At 28.2% G+C, this 21,496-nt stretch overlaps 1 protein-coding gene across 4 annotated transcripts in view; it reads right to left on the bottom strand.

Moving 5' to 3' along the window:
* The window catches only part of LOC111640185 (RNA-binding protein 40-like), a 40,771-nt gene that overhangs the window by 6,793 nt on the left and 12,482 nt on the right, over positions 1 to 21,496 (bottom strand). For all 4 annotated transcript variants that reach the window (XM_023386187.1, XM_023386185.1, XM_023386188.1 and 1 more), the window contains exons 3-10: positions 19,035 to 19,189; positions 15,893 to 16,006; positions 13,914 to 14,025; positions 7,545 to 7,726; positions 6,855 to 7,084; positions 4,383 to 4,562; positions 4,212 to 4,306; positions 2,405 to 2,463 (exon numbers count right to left, since the gene is read on the bottom strand). In XM_023386187.1, coding sequence (XP_023241955.1) covers positions 2,405 to 2,463; positions 4,212 to 4,306; positions 4,383 to 4,562; positions 6,855 to 7,084; positions 7,545 to 7,726; positions 13,914 to 14,025; positions 15,893 to 16,006; positions 19,035 to 19,189 — 1,127 coding nt within the window. The remainder of the gene's footprint in view (positions 1 to 2,404; positions 2,464 to 4,211; positions 4,307 to 4,382; positions 4,563 to 6,854; positions 7,085 to 7,544; positions 7,727 to 13,913; positions 14,026 to 15,892; positions 16,007 to 19,034; positions 19,190 to 21,496) is intronic.

Below are 21,496 nucleotides of genomic sequence, written 5' to 3'. Positions count from 1 at the left end.
TATAAAAGACGTTGCTTGTTACGAAGATTTATCATGCTAGTTTGGAGTGAAACTTCTAGATGCAATGCAAATGATTAACAAAGTTTGAAATGAAGTTCCACAAAGTACCACTGAAAATTGTTTAAAAAAATAATTTTGGCTAACACTTTGAATAAAATCAGAATTTTTGTCTGTACTGTTCAATGCTGTTCATATATTCTATATCCCCTAAATTTGTTTATTTGACATAACATATATCATTTGTAATTATAAGTAATTAACTTTCTGCATAATAAAATCTGCAATTTTGAAGATCTGTATATATGTTACTGTGAATGACCAATATCTGGCAAATGTCGAGATTCTCCAGTGAATGTCAGCATTCACACAGTTGTTTTGTGTATGTATGAAATATTTAGTAAATATCATTATTTCTCACTTACACCGGCAAATGACAACATTCATCATGCATTGATGGTGAATGTTGAATAAAAATATTTTTATTATGTTAAGACAAAAATGCAACTTTTTGATATGTCAAAATAGGAGAAAGCTTAAGTAACAGCACATGTAAATAAACTGTTGAACTTAAAACGAACAGTACATTCTTAATCAGAAAAGAAAAATAATATGCAATAGTAAACTTACACATATATTATGTGATTAACGTTATACAATCTTATTTATTGTAACAACTTAAACTGTTATGGCACTTTGAATTGCACAAGAGTCCCTTGCTTTTACAACTGCATTTATTCGTGGAACACTTCTTTTTGCAATGATAGCGTGTATAGCCTTGCCCTCCACTTTTTGAATTAGTTGCAACTGCTTCTCTCAGTGATATTTCTTGAGAAGAAATCTCATCTATGGAAAGTAACTTTTATTTACAAATTATGAACTGATTATGTTATTACGTGATTACGAACTAGTCTGTTAATGATATCTTTTATTCAGATATCGCTGACGCCTTAACGTCAACCCCTCTCATCCTCCGCCACTCAACCTGACAAACCAATCCCCACTTCACGGGATCAAAAGACCTTGTCCTACCTCCGGCTACCCACAAACGATTTGGCGACAGACTGTTGCCTCTCTGTCAACATCGGCTTCTCGGGTGTTGTTTCGACCTCCACCAAAGCTTATCTGTGCTTGTCGACATACACCGGCAATTGTTCAAATGTATAATAATATAACCAAATATTCTGTCTTTCACCGACATATTTTGTATGTGTCAACATTCACCGAAGAATATCGACATTCTCTAATTTCGGTCCTTTCACAGTAACATATACATATTTTATTCCCATAAATTTTATTTTATTTTAAATGCAAAATGTATATAATTAAACAAGTTCCTCCTAGTGCCCACAGGACAGAACAAGTCAAAAATAAAACTGAATACAAACAGTCTTCAAAATATGCAATGTAATTATAAAAGAATTTAAAATTTCACTGTTAATCTCATAAGACTAAATAAACACTAACATTATATCTACATTCTATATACTGGCTGTCTCCCCTTATCCTTTAAATTACACATATTTTTAATTGATTTATTCCTGTTTCTTTTCTTTGTAATCCTTACAAGTTTAAGAATTTCAATACAACAAAACTCACTGAGTTCAGCATTAATAGTTTTTGTATTGCTAGCACTTTCAATGAACTTATATTTGTTGTTGTCAGGTGTACAGAATTTAAAATCGAATACAAATGTTCTAATGTGAGTGGAACACATATTATTTTAAATTAAAAATTAAGAATTAAAAACTGTTATGAACATGCCATAAACTTCGATTACACTTAATGTTATGACATAATGCAGTGCATGCGTGGATAGAGATCCATGTTAACAGTATACCAGAACATGCAAATCACTATTTAACTGTTTATATAGAGCAACCCATTTGTTGGGCAGGTCAAACGTGGGAGTGTTGCATTGTTTCAAGGTTGTTGTATGGGACAGATTCCCAAATAAATATGAGTTTCCAGTTGCTACAGCATCTGAGTTGTGTTGTTTGAGCTCATAACTGTATTGTGTCAATACAACACTTCTAACATCCAAAGATTTTCAATAACAATGACTTTAAGATCTTTTGATGTTAAAGTGCTGTATTGAAATTCTTAAACTTACTTATAAGGATTACAGAGAAAAGAAAGGTAGAATTACATCATCCCTTATTCACATGATTTATTCCTGTTGACTTTTGGTTGATTCAGCAAAGTAAACAAAACAAAAAAACAAAAAACTTTAAAAAATAAAAAAATTTATAAAAATGAAAAAAAAATCTCTAGATTTATTTTCAGGTTTTGTTTAGTTTATTTTTGATTCACTACAAAAAATGTTTATTCTTAAAAAAGCAAAGATTTAAATTTCATTTGTTAATTAAATTTAAATTATTTTAATAAGTTAATTAAAATTACTTACATATTTCTTTCAGTTGTTGAAGTTCGATCAATATATCTGCCATAAATATATCTGAGATCCTATAAAAAATGCAAAAGAAAAAAACAAAGTTGTCAACCTGTCAAGTACAATGATAAATAACATATAATAAGGATATTATTTCTATAAAATTATATAATAAAAAAGTAATTAAATCTATTTCTGGAAAAATTCATTACAAAGAATGTTAAAAATTTTAATTAATTGAATATCCCAGTGAAATGAAAAAATTATTTCAATAATTTTCTGCATTTTTTACTATTTTAATAATAGTAAAAAAATGCATTTTTTACTATTTTAATAATAGTAAAAAAATGCAGACATTTAAAAATAAAAAGATCATAATCTGTTATTCTTAGAGATGTTCTGATACCACAAAAATGTCGATACCAGTATCATGAGTAGTTTTAAAGTATTTATTAATACCAACATTGATATTGGTATCGATCTTAAAGTATCAATATTGGCCAGTATTGGCATCGAGTATCAAAACTGGAAATTTTGCTGGCTGTCACTGTTCACTCATGTCACCTTCCAGTTGTTTTTACTGCTGAGAAGGTAATGTACTCATTACAATGAAGGTTGAGTGGGCCCCAGAGCAAAAATCAATATTTTTTATCATTTTGATGATTCTATCCAATTTGCACTAGATTTGTCACAACGATTGACACAGAAGACATTTCTTACTTCATATAATATTTATTTAAATCAAAATGCATTTCAGACTTTTAGTCCCTCTTCAGTCAATTTTATTATTGTTTATCCAACATTTACCTTACAATAAATTATCAGTTTAAATATGATTTCTTGTTATTTAAAATCTTGTAAACTCTTGTATATTTATACATTTTAAAAAAACCAAATCATTAGTAACAATTTCATAGAAGCTTTTTTACAAATAACAACATTTAGGTGACAAACTAATTAAGTTATTAAACTAATGTATTTAAGTACAAGACACATAAATATTTATGCTAACTTTCTGTATAGCTGATTAAAAGTATTTTAAGTTTAGATATGCAAACAAGGAGTTGTAAATTTATTTCATTAATCTTGAAAATTTACTATTTAAGTTCAAACTTATGTATACACAAAAGCACTAACTGTAATGATAAAATTATACAGAAACTATCTTTATGTCAAGACATGACTTGCAGACTTCATTACATAAATTAAATAAAAAACTGTATATTTGTAGAATTCTATCACTTATTTTTAATCATAACACTATCAAGAGAAAAAAAGCACACACAAAATGATAAATAAATAAACAAATTAAACCTACAATTTTTTAAATTCTTTATTACAATAGAATGTAATTTGTATAATTGAATCAATATTTAATAAAAATCTCTTTCAATAATAAATATTAGAATTAAATAAAGGACAACATTTCAAAAATATAATGTAAATAGATAAAAATTATAGATTTTTACAAAATATTAAAAAAAATATTATATTTCAGTATTCATGAGTCAATACCAAGACTTTTATATGAATTATAAAATGCTTCAGAATCCATTTCTTCTTCTTCTACAATATCTTGTTCTAACTATTTATTGATATGTTCAAGAATGTTATGTTAAAAATATATTTTGAAAAACTTTATTATGATAAAATCATAATAATACTACTATTATATAAATCTAGTTAATTTACAGGTTATGAATTTTAATGCCCACTATTCTAATTCTACTCCTCAATATCTTTAAGAATGCATTTAGTAAATATTTGCATGCTTTCACAATTATAATGGATTAATACTAATTGTATGATTTAAAAACATTACCTCTTCAGAAACTTGTTTTGCAAGATTTTTTATATACAGTCTATAGGTGGGTTGTCCAGATTTATAATTTTTAAATACGGGAAGATGTTTCATTTCTATCAAGTAAAAAAACAATCTGAATTTATATAAATTCTTTGTAGTATATTAAAGTATACTAATACTAAAAATTACCACTTTCTGAACATTTTTTTCGTTTAAGTTCTTGGAATGTAATAAATTTAGATTCTTTCCATATATCTTCCATATCTTCATCTTGATTTGTTTCTGCATCTTCATCTGTTTTATGTGGAGCAATAGTACCAAATCCTCCTTCTTCAACACGTATTGGTTCCTTATCTTTTGCTACATCATCTGCAAAAATTAAAACATTAAAATTTTAAATTATATCTTATTAAAACACTAGATAAATAATATTTGAATAATTGACAAGACTATGTCTTGTTTATAAAATCGTAATGCCTTCTGTTCTTATCAGCATAGAGGTATAAAGGAGTACACGTAGAGAGTTGATATTTGGCACAGAGTATTAGGTGCCCAAATCATTTGTGCATAAAAAATTCAGACTCGTAGGTAGTCAGGGGACTGAGAATTGAGTCAAAATAAAATCCAAAATGGTGACCCTCTTCTACAAACAGGCAATTCAGCCACCTCACCCCACCGAAGTCAGGTAGGGGAGAGTACCACCTGCAGTCATTCTAAGAAGTAAACTCTGACCTTAGGACTGAGGGCACCTGCATGTGACCTTCGCCCTTTGACTTCACTTTGCTCCTAAATTCTAATGAGGAGAGACATCTTTTTACTACCTTTCGATTCGACCTTGGATTTATATTATATATTGACGCTGTTGTAAATATCACTCTGCCGATACAAATTAAGTAAATTATCAGTTTTTCAGTAAATTTTCACCGACAGAACATTCACCGAAAATGGCTCATGGACGACCTCGTGTTCGAGGCAGGCGAAATTTTAACGATCGCATCCAAAAGCAGCGATATCAAAGAAGATAGGAGAATGAGAATGATACCTGCCTTGAGCATCAAAGTGATTCTGTCTCTGAGACATAGTCTTGTCCCAAATATGGTTTTGCCATTTTACTTGTGTTTAATCTAAGTTCTATCAATTCTATTAATTTTTTTATGAAATCAAAAACAGCATTCTATATCTTCATGAAATTAGAATCTTGTTTAACATTATTATAAATAAAATTATTTATTTATAAATTTTAATTTCTTTATTAATTCTTTAAAAAATATTATGATATCCTCAAGAAATAGTACAATATATATTTTATTATTTAGTATTAGTTTTCTCTGTAAATTTTGATAATGTATATTATAGAACAATTAAGATAAATTTTTTTAAATTTAAGATGTAACAAAATAAACATATTTCTACATCATAATAATGATATTTTTTGTTATACTTACAATTGAAAAAATTAATTATTATGGAATGTATGTATAATCTTATTATATACTCTAGCTTAAAAATGTCATATTTCTCATCTTTTCAAGCTATTCAAACTAATAAAATTTTTGGATTTTATAAGTAGTCAGTATAAAAACTCTAATTCAATCAGTTTTAGTTCAGAAGTTGTAAAAATATATAAACAATTTTATTTCTCTAGTCTGCTAAATTACAGTATTGTTTAATTGGAATTAATATTTATATTCAAAGCTACAACTTGAATATACAATAATACCTCGACTTACGCAAACCCGGAGTTACGCGATTTTCAAATTTCGTCGATTCATCTTTTGTTTGAGCGCCACATAACTCTCAATTACTCACTCCCCCCATACTATTGTTCAGCTTACATGTTCAGACGTGTCGTGCGGAATTGACACATAGCTACAATTTATTTTGTGTTATTTATTTCTGTGTTTGTTATATCTACGGAGACTTGAGAGACTCTATGTGGGGATTTCTTGTAACCGTGAACGAATCAAATGATGAGATAAGATTAATGAGAACATTTATTAGCTTACATACGTCTGACTTGAATTTTACACAAATTGCGAAATTATACTTACACAAATTCGACTTACGCGGTTATCGCTCAGTCCCACCTATCGCGTAAGTTCAGGGTATTACTGTATACAAAAGCACAAGAAGCATTACTATTGCTTAATGTATAATATTTACTTNGTTTGAGCGCCACATAACTCTCAATTACTCACTCCCCCCATACTATTGTTCAGCTTACATGTTCAGACGTGTCGTGCGGAATTGACACATAGCTACAATTTATTTTGTGTTATTTATTTCTGTGTTTGTTATATCTACGGAGACTTGAGAGACTCTATGTGGGGATTTCTTGTAACCGTGAACGAATCAAATGACGAGATAAGATTAATGAGAACATTTATTAGCTTACATACGTCTGACTTGAATTTTACACAAATTGCGAAATTATACTTACACAAATTCGACTTACGCGGTTATCGCTCAGTCCCACCTATCGCGTAAGTTCAGGGTATTACTGTATACAAAAGCACAAGAAGCATTACTATTGCTTAATGTATAATATTTACTTAAAAAATATATTACTAGTTAAAATGTAAAATCTGTTAATCAATTAAACAACTGCATTTCCTATTCAGAACACACATTTTATTATGATTATAAAAATAAATAACAAACCATTTTCATCTATATTTTCTGCTTCATTTGTAGGTTTTAAGTTGATCTGTATCTTTTTTAAAGTTTGATTTTCTGATGGAACATCGAAAACATCTGTATGAGTTAAAACTGGTCCTGTAGTTGTCTTTGGAAATGATGTGACTGTGGTTCCAAGTAAATCCTTTAGTTTAGGTTTTTTAACTTTTCTTTTCTGCTTCTTTAATTGCCTTTTTACAGTTGTTGGCTGTTGTCTATAAAAAATTAAATTATTTATTTAATCATTTTAGGAATCTATAGTTAAAATCATCAAATTAATTTTAATCATAGTAATTAGATTTTTAAATTGATTTGTTTGGCTATGCATTTGCTATTTATTAAAAAATTTCATAATCATAATGAAATTAATTGATGATAAAATTATGTTTCTCTGCCATTTAATTCTTTGTATATATTTTTCATTTGTTATATGAATATGATATAAAATGTTTGTTTGGTCTTTCAATATAATTATGAACATTAATAAAAAACAGTCAGCCTCAAAAAGTAATATCACATGTCTGAATCATCTAAACACTATACAATATGACTTCTAAAATGTTAATATGAAAGGTTAAATTCAAATTAATTCTTACCTCAGGTATAAAAGATATTGAGAATCATTAATTAACTTAAAAATAACCATGTAATATAAATATAGATAAGAATAATTACTTTTTAAGTTCATCATCACTTTCTAATTCAGATTCTTCAGAACTTGTCATGTCCATTTCTTCTTCTTCTACAATATCTTGTTCTAAATTCTCTTGTACGTGTATATCAGGCTGTAGTGGAGGAGCTTGCGTAACTGGCCCAAATGGAGGAGGTAAATTCATTTTATTCATTAAATGCAAGACCTATTAAAGAAAAACTTTCCATATAAAACTATTAATACTCAAAATCTGTAGGGTATTCCAATTCAAAATATATTTAAGTTTGCTGAGTCCATTTTCTGTATTAGAAATTAACAATTAATAATTGTTGCAAATTTGCAGTTGTAAGATATCATTGAATTTACGATAAACTTCCATGTTGATGGTTGATCCTTCTATCCTCATGAAGCTCATGTCCTGGACATTAATATCATTGAATTTTTATGATATTACGAATAAATTATTAGATATATAAGTATGACCATAATTTTATTTTTATAAATTTACAGTTGTGCAGAAAAGACTCTTTGAATTATACAATTAATTGGTTCTAATAAAGTATTGTTTAAAATGAAACCATATAAAGCAAATTGACAAAGAAAAAAAAAGTAAGGATACATTGCCAAAATGAAAAATAACTATTTATCTAAAATTTAAAAAGAAACATTTTTATTTTTTCTAATTGTTACATCTGCAACTAATCATTTAACAGATTATGAAACAGCTGATATAAGAACCAATGTATGGATTAATTTTTAATCACTCATTTGAAATTTCAAGGTTGTGGTTTTACAAATTGACAATTTTCAACAAAAAAAAAAAAAAACAACAACAACAACAACAAAAAATCTGAGCATTTTGTGATTAAAAAAATTTAAGACAAAATTATCATCATTTGTGATGCTTCAGCTTGTGCAGCCAAGAAACTCTTATGACACTGTTACACATATGGTGATTAAATCCTACATATAGATATATGATTTAATTCAGAGTCTATTTAAAATTTTTGAAATCATGATATAGTAAAATTATATAAAATGAGATTGTATATTGCTTTATATAGCTGTATATATATATAAACAAATATCCTTTTTAATATGCAATTTCACTATATATAAGATAAATTATACAAAATAGTAAAATTAAAATTATGCACTACAATAATAATTAAAATTAAATAATAAAGAATTACATATAATATTTTTTAAATGACCTAAAAGTATTTGAAAAATGTGAAAAGTTGCCAAAACACAGTTATAAATGAGTAATATACAAAACAATTTTCTTTGTAAAATTATTCTTCTTTAACTTCCAAGAACACTTAAACAACTCAAGACTATATTTTCATATTTTTTAAAAATACTCTCAATCAAGCAAATTTTAAAAGTATGTTCAAATATTAGTTGAAGTATACATTCTGACATTTAACAGTTTTCAATATGGAAATTTTGAGTAATAACATCATTAAAAAAATGAAATTATCTATCTAAATAAAATAATAAATAAATATATAAAATAGTATTTTTTAAAACCTTACATTGATATTATCTTTATATCAGTTCTAGGTATTGTACTGCATTGTACAACTGGTGCACATAATAATAATCTACATGACCTAAATTTTGATAAATATTGAATAATCGATTAAATAATTATCAAGTTAAATAGATGTCTATTAAATTTGAAAATTCCTGTATAAATATTAAACTTTAATAAATTTGCCTACGAGATTCTAAATCAATCTATTGTAATGGCAGATCCAGAAGAACCCAAAGAAGACTTAAGTCATTTTAAACACAGTGAAACCTTGCTTAACGAGCATAATTCGTTCCAGAATCTGACTTGTAATATGAAACACTCATTAAGCAAAACAATTTTTCCTATATAAATTAATATAAAATGCAACAATGCATTCCATGCCGATAAATACTCAAATATTTTATGTACAATGCTTATTTAAAGAAAATTATACAATATACATTGTTAAGGAGTATGAATCATCTTCATCTTTTCTTCTAGTGCAGAATGAACCAACCTGGAATGTGAATTCAATTTGCAGGAAACAAAAAAAAAAAAAAAATCAAAATTTAATTTGGAATTGGTCATTAAATTTCATACAAGATGGCAGCATAACTGCCTACCTCTAGTCAAATAAATTAATTTCTAATATTTAATTATAATCTTTACATAGCCCAAGAATTTGTCATATTGTTTGGCATGTTTATTATATAACAGACTATGGTTGTTCATGTTTATATGTAATATGTCTGAACACAAGTTTGGAAAAATGTGCGATCACAAATGACACTAAGATGCTAGCAGAGCGAGAGCTGAACACAGACTGATATAGCATATGCACAATCTGGGACTTCCCCTCTTCTCATCACTTGTTATGTGAAATGTCACTCGTTAAGTGAGACATTTTTTTTTACAATTTGTTTTGCTCATTATGCGAATTACTCATTATGAGAGGTGCTCGTTAAACAATGTTCCACTGTATTTGAATAATTGTAAGTAACTTTTATTAAAAATGAAAGAAATGTATTATGGATGGTCTGATAAACCATATTTGCCATCATAAATGTTTTAAAAAACATTTTGAAGTTTGAACAAATTAATTTTAATCTTTTTTGTATCAATAGGGTTAAGTCTCCAAAACCTATATAGATCTGTCTGATTTACTTAATATAAAAGAGCTTTACAGATAAAAATAACCTTTCTTTTAGGCATTTTAATTTAAAAATTTTACTTTTTAAATTATCAAATAATAGAGGATTTTAAAATTTTATAGAAAGTTTTAAAATAGTGAATATAATTAGTTCTAATTCATATATTTTTATATCCATTGCTACATATGGATAAAAGTTAAATACAAATACAATTTGTCTTTATATCCATACAAAACAAGCTATTTTCAAATTTTTCATATTTCATATGGCATTTTTTTCAAGCTAAAAGAAAGTATGACCAAAAAATACATAAATAATTTATTAAATTTACAATTTAATCTAAATAAGTAAAAATAAAATATTTCAATTTAAACTACTGGAAGTCAATAAAAATATTAATGTATCTTTTTAATCAAGCAGATATATATGATGTGTGTGCTTGTGTGTATGGCACATTCCTCACACACACAAAACTAAATTAAATTATATTTTCATAAACATTTACATTCATACTTGAGTATCAATATTTATATTTTCTATAAAAATCAAAGATCAAACTTAAGAGTTTATAGCAGTTTGTCATTGTAAATTTCCATGAAATTTCCATGTTATCATAGAAAATTTCCAATATTATTAGATTTAAAGCTTATTTTGTGCTTAGAACAAAATTATTAAGTTCATAATATAGCAATAATACAAAGTTCTTTGTAAACTCAATAACAAAATTATAGAAACTTTTTGTCTCTCTCCAAGTTCCATCTGTAATTAGTCAAAAATTATCAGTATTTTCACAAAATTTAATTATAATAATTAAACAATTATTTTACCTTTGTTTTGATAGAATTGATAATATCTGAATAATTGAATTGATTTTATTCTTAAAAATTTTAATTCAAAAATTTTTTTAAATAAAATTTGTGTGTAGAACAAAATTATTAATTCAAAAAAAGGCAATTTAATACTTTGTCCATCTTCCTTTTGCTGTCAAGAAGAGGGCCAGACATTTAGGTAACTGATTCAAGCAAAACTTGGTGAGCATGTAGCCCTAAACACAAACGGCTACTTGTCCAAATAATAGGACCCACTTCTCAAGCATTTCCGAAAAATGGAGCTTTCAAAACGTGAGGAATAATAATAGTAATAATAATGCTAATGATATGGTAAAATAATAAAATAATTTTGTTACACATAAAAAAAACTAAACCAGCAAGTTCAAGCCTATATTGTGTAACTCCAGTACCTAGCATCTTCTTCACTTGCCCATCACTGTTATAAGAAAAGGTAAAACTTTCAAAGCTAAACACTCAATTTTTAGAGCTCCATTTTTCAGAAATGCTTGAGAAGTGGGTCCTATTATTTGGACAAAGAGCTGTTTGTGTTTAGGGCTACATGCTAACCAAATGTTGTCAAATCAGAGACCCAAATGTCTGGCTCTCTCCTTGTGAGACAAATGTAGCCAATGTTGCATGGTTTCAGTTAAAGCATTATACAGGTAACCCCCGTATAACACGGCACTTCTATAGCACGGATTCATTCTAACACGGTTTGAGAATTGGTACCATCCCCCGTATAACACGGTACTTTTATAGCACGGATTCACTCTAACACGGTTCGAGAATTGGTACCATCCCCCGTATAACACGGTACTTTTATAGCACGGATTCACTCTGACACAGTTCGAGAAATGGGTAAAACCCTCGTACAACATGAAATGTAATAAATTTTTACATACTTAAGTAATAATAGTTCACGAAAATAATAATTTTCGTGAACTATTAGTACTTCAGTGTGTAAATTTTTTATTATCGTCTTCATACACATGGTCCTTCGCGAAAATTGTTTCAATTTTGCCAGATCTCGACGCTTCTGCTTCTGGTGTTGCCAGATGTTTTTCCCTTATTCCATAAGTGCTTAGCACCATATAAGGAAATTTATAAAGATCTTTTAACTAGAAGCAAGCAATCTAAAATTACATACACTTTTTGCAAAAGGTAAAGCATGAATCTGAAAATAATGCAGAAAAATGCTCAGAGGATAACGATAACTTGCCAAAAATAAAACGCTCTCGGTTAATAGTGCTTTTAGTGATGACAAAGAAAACATTGTTTAATTTATATTAATATGTATCACTTAAGAAAATTTTAATAAAGATATTTATCTTAATTATGAAAATATAGTAGCATGTTTTTTAATTTTTGGAACCTAACCCTCCTTTTCGTACTAGTTCTTTGTTTCGCATAACACGGATTCGCATAACACGGCAATTTTTTGGAACGTAACTACCGTGTTATACGGGGGTTACCTGTACTCTTGTAGTATAAGGTTAGCCTTGCTTCTTCCACAGCAGTTTTAAATGATGCAACATCATGCTTTGTCTCTGTCACTTTTTCCTTCATTTTATCTCATATATTTTCTGTAGGGTTCATATCAGGACTATTTCTGGCCAGTCTAATAATGGAATTTACTGTTCTTCAAACCAATGTTTGGTTGAACCAGCTAAATGGCATATTGTTCCATCCTACTGATAAATAAAATTCAAAGTATTTCCCATATTCCACACCTGTAATAAAACTGAGCAGTGGGAATTAAATGATCTAATATTTTAATGTAGCCAAGTTCAAAGTATATTCAGTCAAACAAAGAATTCTAACATCATTGCTACCATAAATCAGGACATTGCTGGGAACTTCACCTTCAGGTTTACACAAGCTGCATGATATGTTTCATTTTTATGGCAAATGACTCTTAGCCAACCATCATTAAAAAATGAAAAATGACACTGTCACTAAACAAAACTGTTTTCCATTTTTTTCAAGTTTTGTTTGTCTATCCATGTAAATCATTTTTTTTCTTCACACACTTACTAGTTAGTTGAAAGTAATTTCTTCAAAGCAAATCTTGAAACAAACCCTAACATGCTAACAAACCTTAGTAGATTTAGCTGACTTAGCTTTCCCAGTTATTTCATTCCAAGCAGTAGTCAATTGATGGAATTTCTTTTATTGGTTCTTACAAGACCTTTAACATGCTTATTTTCATTACAGATTGTAATCTTTTTTTTCCTTGGCTAGGTTTTGCTTGATAGGTTCCATTTTCATTGTATTTTACTATTGTTTTACCTACACAACTTTTGTTAAGCTGTAAATCAGAAGATATTTTAACCTATTTTTCATTTTATATTAATTAATTCTCATATGTCACCTGATAGTTTTAAGGTGGCATTACAGTTTTCCATCCTTTTATATATGCAAATGTTTATACAGGATACTTCTTTACAAAGACATTATCTTAATATTGATTTACACTTCTGAATTTTAATTAAAAAATGAAGTTTCCATATTTTTGTATCATAATTATTAAATTTCCATAATTTTTTCTTACACACAAATTTTATTTTAAAAAATTTTTGAATTAAATATTTTAAAAATAAAATCAATTTTATTATTAGAGCAAAATTAAAACTATGTAGTTTTAAGCATTATAAATAAATTTTGTAAAAGTACAGTACTAATTTTTGATTATTTGTGATCAAAGATAAAACAAAAAGAAAAACAAAAAAATTTATGCAATTGCTTCCATGCATCAAAACAATTTTGATGAAATTATGTCTAATTTCCAAATACATGAAAATTTCATGTTTTCTGGTTTTCCATGGTTGCTATGAGCCCTGTTTACATGAAATAATTCTAATAAAAAAAATTCTGAAAATAAATTTTACTCACTTGAGTATAAAATTTTGGAACAGAAGCCAGTGCATTTGCTATATTACTAATAATAGATGGTGAAGGACTTGGATATGAGTACTTAAGTAATGGTGATGGCAAATAATCTAATCTAAAAATTAACACAATAATTAATTATCAATCAATTATAATTATTAATTAATAATCAGGAAAACAAATTTTTTTACATGTGTGTATTTCTAATTTATTAAAAAGTAATTCATGGGAAAAGACATTTAAAATTTTTTGTCGTGTTTGAAAGATTAAAAAAAATAACTGAATAAAATTAATATTCATTATTAATCCATTTAAATAATTTTGAATTTACTCAATATTAAATTTATAAATTCTAAAAAATTAACAACAGAATTATCATAATTTAATTTTCCTTGATACCTAATTCTTACCAACTTCAGTACAAAACTACTAATAAGGGTCAAGAATTCACCATTTTCTCTGATTAAATGTTTTTCAGGATGATTTATGTCTCATGATGGTGAAATGTGAGAGTTTAATCTGACAATGGAACATAAATTATTCTTCAAAGTAGTTCATCAGAATAAATGTTCCTACTTCAACATTATTAGCAGTTTAGTATTTCTTAATATCATAATATATCTAATGTTCTAATGATTAGAAATGATACCAAAATGTATACAAAAATAACAAGATTTTATAAGCAAAAATAAAATTTTAAATTAACTTTTAATTTGTTCCTAAAATTTATATGAGCTCACTAATAATAAGTTTTGATTTATAATTGAAAAAGTTTATTATTATTTCTTTTATCATCAAAAACAGTTAAAATTTTTGCTGCTTCAGATCTATTATGGCACTATTGTCACATCAGCATCACAACACATCAGAGCATTATAAAGACATTCTGCAAACTTTTGTCATCCCTAAACTATAACAGAGATGATTGAATAACATCATGTTTATGCAACATGGTGCAAGTATAAGATCCCACACCACAGTCATTGTGAGGGACATACTAACACACTTGGTGATGAAAGGATGATCAGTCAATTTTTTTTCAATGCAATAGCCTGCTCATTAACTTGATCTCACACACTGTGACTAGAGTTACAGGACTATTTGAAAAAGAGGAGTTATACAGATGGACTAGCAAATTTATGTAAACTGAAGAGGTGAATTGAAAGGAAAGTAAATCTCATTAGTCCTGCTATGTATTTTGCTATTGTTAACATGATAATTCAATTGCAATATGTGACTGTGAGTATCCAAAAGCATGTTGAACAGTTTCTTTGATGCAACAGTGGAACCATTACAGCTCCTTAGTGGTGAAAATTGTTACTATTTTTGAAACTCTGAATATCTACGAAATTTTATCAATCTCTAACAGTTTTGTTTTCAGAGTGTTCTAATTCTAAAGTGATATACTTTAATTATAAACATACTGTAAATCATACTATTAAATTTTTTCTTATAATATTTAAATTTAAAATATATAAAAATGTAAATGATTATAGTTTAAAAATCTATTACTAATTAAATTGAATTTTACATTATAACACCATTATATAAATAAACTAAAATTCATATATTAAATACAAAAATAGAAATAAGCATTTTGTTTATAATTATCGTGATAATTAGAAGTTTGTAAAATGTAAGAAGTTTGAAAAATTGTAGTTCATGTACATTTTATAAATTTCATCTTATCTAAAATATCAAACTATCTTAATGAAAATAATTAGTTTTCATTAAGATAATTGTTTCATTAAGTTAGTTTTCATTAAGAAATTAGAGTTAGTTTAAGCAAAATTATGGTAAAAAATTATTTCTTTATAGATATTTTAAACTGATATTTTAAAATTTGAAAATATTTAATTTAATAAGAACAATTAATAAACCATTTTATTAGCAAAAATTCTGAAATATTTCAATTAAAAATGCAATGAAAAAAGATGATCAGTTTAAACTAATTGTTAATAAATCATTAAAATAAAATGTACCGTAAATGAGGAGCAACTGCATGAATTCTCCTAGAAAACTCTTCCATCCTTAATCTCATATTTTCCTTTTCAGAAATTCCATTTGTTTCTACATCCTTTTGCTTATCTGAAAATCTGAAGTATATGTGTATAATGTAATTAATTTTATACATACATACATTTATATATATATATATATTTGTAAAAAAATAATTGAAAATATTGGAAAACACTGTTCAAAAATTACTTTTTGATATCATTAAACACATTACATATTTCATTTACCATACATTCCAGAATATAAGTTAAATTTTTAAATCTGAAAAAATTTCTAGAAAACAGATATTGATTTATACAAAATATATAAATTGGGAACTCTTACCACAGATTGGTAAACAAGTGAAACATCACTCTTAACAACTGCTGTACACTATTTATTGTAACTTCAGCAGATATAAACAAATATAACTACATATATTTTCAACTAAAACTCATGTTTAACATAGAAATTAATACACCATTTGTCAGAAAAGTTCCAGGACAATTTTTTTACACAATTTACAATTTCTGTACACGTGATAATAAAAAACAATAAACTAGTGTTTTAATGTCACCTGGTATGTGTTCTTACTTGACATGTTTTTGGAAATGTTTCTGCACAAACTCACTAGGTGGCAGGGCTGCACTTATCAACACACTGTTTGCATTGCTGTGGCAATAGTTGGAGTGACACTATGGATGCTGATTGTGGGCAAAGAGTGAACATTAACTTCTGCATTAAGCTCGGGAAAACCCCTTCTGAAATGTGGAATATAATTAAGCAGGCATATGCAGGTGAGGCACTTTCAAGAAGCTGGATTTTCATCAAATGGCAAAAGGTTTCATGAAGGCAGAGATTCAGTGCAAGATGATCCCAGAGCAGGTTGCCCTTCTTCAGCACATAGCAATGCAAACATGTAGCGTGTAATGCTATTACTGCAAGAAGACCGTCATGTAACTGTATGTATGATATCAGAAGAACTGAGTTTGAATCGTGATGTGTGACATAAGATTTTATGCAAAGATTCAGGAAAATGAAAACTTAATGCAAAAATTGCCCCTCATGTACTGACATCTGAACAGAAAGATCTCAGATGAACAATTGCTGCTGAACTATTGGACAGAGTCAGACATAATCCCACATTTCTGTCAAAGATTATTGCAGTGGATGAAAGTTGGTGCTACCAGTATGTTGGTACTCCAACAGGCTGTGGCAAATGAGCTAACAAGCATCACACTTGAAGCTTTCTCTGCTTGCTTCCAAGACCTCCAGAAACATTGGCAATTGTGTATAGATAGCCAAAGGGATTACTTTGACAGAGGCTAGCATCATTACTTAGTAATTGCAATTTTCTACTTTTTACGAGCTTTGTCCTGGAACTTTTCTGACAAAGGGTGTATATTAATAAAATGTCAATATGCATGAAAACTACATTGTATGTTGTTTGCAACAGCTGATGAATCAATCATGTATCACTGATGTAAATACACATATGTAAAAGCATACTAATGTTCACTACATACATTATGTAATGATACTAAAGTATAATTATGCTGTATAAACTATTAATTTTTTATTGGTGGCATGACTTTGGCTTGAATGTATTTACTAATAGATCTAATAAGCATTAGAGTTCTCAACAAAATAACTTACTTTTTGTAGTAGTTTTCTTATTACAATTAATTGAAAAAACAAGAAATGAAAAACTAATTCAATTAAATGTCATCAACTTAATTTACATGCAGAAATGAATACATAACCATAAAAGTTACACAGAACACAGAAAATGTTGTATACCAAAAATTTCATAAGTGTTATGTTGATAAATATTTTGTGAATAAATTTATTTGCTTCTTTATTTTCCCTATTTATTTGTAATTTTTTACAGTAAATATTTGGCTGTGTACAACTAGCAAAATAATAATTTTCTTATGTTGACTTAGCTCCATGTAAAATTTTCCATACTAATAAAGAATTTTAGTTAATAAATTCAATACATTGCATTTTAATTTAAACTTAAACCAATTTTTAAATTAAATATATTTAAAAAATTTTTTGAATGAAATTATTTTGTGTTTCATCAAACTGACAAAGTTTTTTTTTGTCATGGATATAGTGTACGAAGTGTGTTCAAAAAATACACAAACTAACGTTATAAAACAAAATGTACTTTATGTAGAAGTTACATGTCTGGTTCCCCTTCAAAGTACTCTCCTTCCCAACACACACACTTAGCCGAACTGTGTTTCCATTTGTTGAAACAGTTCCGGTATGGTTCTTTTGTAATGTCTTTCAGCGCCTTCATTGCATTTGCCTTAATCTCAGGAATCATCTCAAATCTTCTTCCTTTCAAGGGTCTTTTGAGTTTGGGGAACAAGAAAAAGTAACAAGGAGCAAGGTCAGGTGAGTAGGGGGTGGGGAAGGCCAAAAACTCATGAGTTCTGAGGGCTGAATGGGCTGGAGCATTGTCGTGATGGAGAAACCAATCACCACTCCTCCACATTTCTGGCCTTTTGCGATGGATGGCATCCCTCAGACATTTCAGAACTTCAACATAGTAAGTTTGGTTCACTGTGAAGCCTTGGGGGAGGTACTCGTGGTGAACAACACCCTTAGCATCAAAGAAAACTGTCAGCATCACCTTGACATTGGATTGAACATGACAAGCTTTTTTGGGTCTGGGGAATGTTTCACCCACTCACTGGTTGAGCATAGCAAATGTTTCAGTCAGAGATTTTCTAAGTTTAACACAGAATTTCACAGCAAGTCGTTGCTCCATCAGGTGATTCATTCTGAAATCCGGCAAACAAAAAAATAGCACTTCACTAAAAACCGTGTAGCTAATTAACAAATAAAGATATCTGTAATCGGGAACCAGCTTATCACCAGACAATCTGTACAAACCTAGTGACACCAAGCTGATTCCCCTGGAACCAACTGGAGCTGTGCAATTCAAACAGTCTGTGTATTTTTTGAACAGGCCTTGTATATAATTGAAAAATTTTTGATATAAGAATATAATGATATCATCATCATCATCGCAACAAAGCATAATATGTAAACAGAAGTAATAAATAATAATAACAGATATAATAAATCATGTGATAACAACATATAAATTACCTTTTAAAGTCACTTTCATGAGGAAAATCATTTTGATGTTGAACTTTAGCAAATTCTACAACTAGACGACAACCTAAAATCTCTAACTGATGTAACCTTTTTAGAGCTATCTCTGCATTCTCTCTATTTGGAAAATTAGCAAATGCTGTGTGTTTCTAAAATAAAAATACATTAGAATTGTAATATATTTAAGAATAGTTATTTTAATATATTGCATTAAGATTGAAAATAATTCATATACTTTTTTTCTCAGGGTATGAAAGATTGTAATATATTTAAGAATTCTTATTTTAATATATTGCATTAAGATTGAAAATAATTCATATACTTTTTTTCTCAGGTTCTGAAAGCAGCCCAAAAAGTTCTACAACTCAGTTATTTTCAGAAAAAGAGAAGTTTCTAAAAAATGTTAATGTTGCAGCTTCAAGGAATGGACCAAGAAGGTCACTTGGTGGTAGTGTTGGAGATTTAATAGGAGTTTCCATGAGGAAAGATGAATTTGTCAGTGATGGAAATGTATTATATTTGGTCATATTATTACATAATAATTCATACTTTAGACATTTNTTATATTCAAATTTCTCAAATTGAAACAACACTGCTCTGTGTTATTTAAGCTGTTGAAATTTTTTTTCATTATTAAACAAATTAATTTTTCATTAATAGTAAAAAAATTATAAAATAATAATTATTAATAACTCTAACAACAAAATTAAACAGATCAAACTTATTTTTAAAATAAATTACAAAGAAAACATTGATTTTATATTAAAAGAAAAAGACAAAATAAATATGAAAAGAGAATATATTTTAATTATTTTATATTGTTGTAGACAGCAAAACTGGTCTAATATAATGCACAACAGTAGACATAATATACATAATAGTCAAAAAATAAACATAGCTTTTTAATATAACTTTTATGCTAATAGTACATTTTACAGAAGACCATCTTTACAGTAAGCCCCTTCTGCAGCTAGAAATTTTTGCCATCATCCATACTGCTTATTAAAACACTGCAGCTTTCACATTCCATTAATCATATCCAATCAGCAAATATTTAATCAAAAGGTCATAGCATTACTTCCACAACTTCTCTATCTTTTAATCTTGTCCCTAAGGACTTTTCTCTTTTCCTTTCAATAAAAAAGATGAATCCAATCAGAAGCAGAGGTGTGAACTGCAGCAACAAGAGCAAATAAAGACATCCTAACAAATAGCTTTTAAGACTACTTTGACAAGTGGTATGAACATAGGCTGAAGCTACAATAGGAGCTTATTTTGAAAGTAATGAGATTTAAAAATTTATATACATTGTATAATAAAACCTAAATGTGGGCTTTGAAAATGGAACCCACAAGCTAAATCCAACCTGTGAGGTTATCTGAACTGGATCACCAGTTAGAAACTGAAAAGAAACATCATCAAATGATTGCCTAAATAATTAGGTTATAATTTTCCTAATTTTAATAATTAATACTAAGTAATTTGCTACTAGAGTTAGATATTAGGTGCCATCTCTTAACTAAATTAAAAATTCTAATTTTAATAATTTATTAAATAATTTAGAACCATCTGGACCAGGGCTTGAACCCACAGCCTCCACTTGCCATGTAGTGCACTTGCCAGCTTTTCTTCCAGATGATTCTAAATTTACAACAAATCAGAGATTTACTGAATTATTTAAATATGTCTACTACTTGCAATTTTGGATATAGCTGCACAACAATATTGAATCTCCAAAATTACAACAGTGGCTGTAAAAATTCTTACAATGTTTGGAACAAGCTGAATTTATGAAAATACTTTCAGTACATTAACATTCATAAAATGCAAATAAAGGAGCTCACTTATGTAAAAAATACAGAAAACCTTATAAGAATTGCATGGACAAAGTATGAGCCAAATTACAGGGATATGATGACAAGCAGGAAGTATCACTTTTCACATTGACTAACATTTGGCCGGCCAGAAATTTCAAGACAAGGTAAGTAAGCAGCCTTCATTTAATTTAATTGCAAAGCCCTGATCTACACCAAAAGTCCAACTTATTTCTGACTCCACTACATATAGACTGTCAAATATAATCATAAAATAACCCAATTCTTTGATTAAATGCAGCCATAACATAGCCCGATACAATTTGACAGATCATTTGGAATTAATTGACTGTCATACGAGGGCTGTTCGGAAAGTTCGCGGCCTCAAATAGAACAACAAACAAAATAATGTTAAAACTTTTTTATTTTTCAATGTAGTCTCCTTTGTTAGCAATGCACTTATTCCAGCGATGTTCTAGCTTTTTTATGCCATCACAATAGGTCGATTTGTCAAGGTGTGCAAAATACTCGTTTACTTCAGAGATGACTTTGTCATTTGAGTGGAATCTCTTTCCAACCAAGAATTATTTTAAATTTGGAAAAAGGTGGAAGTCACTGGGGGCCAAATCAGGTGAGTACGGT

This window comes from Centruroides sculpturatus, unplaced genomic scaffold (genome assembly GCF_000671375.1).
Source record: "Centruroides sculpturatus isolate CEXI.00-Female unplaced genomic scaffold, Cexi_2.0 scaffold1439, whole genome shotgun sequence".
Taxonomy (NCBI): domain Eukaryota; kingdom Metazoa; phylum Arthropoda; class Arachnida; order Scorpiones; family Buthidae; genus Centruroides; species Centruroides sculpturatus.
This window is presented reverse-complemented; position numbering and strand designations above follow the sequence as displayed.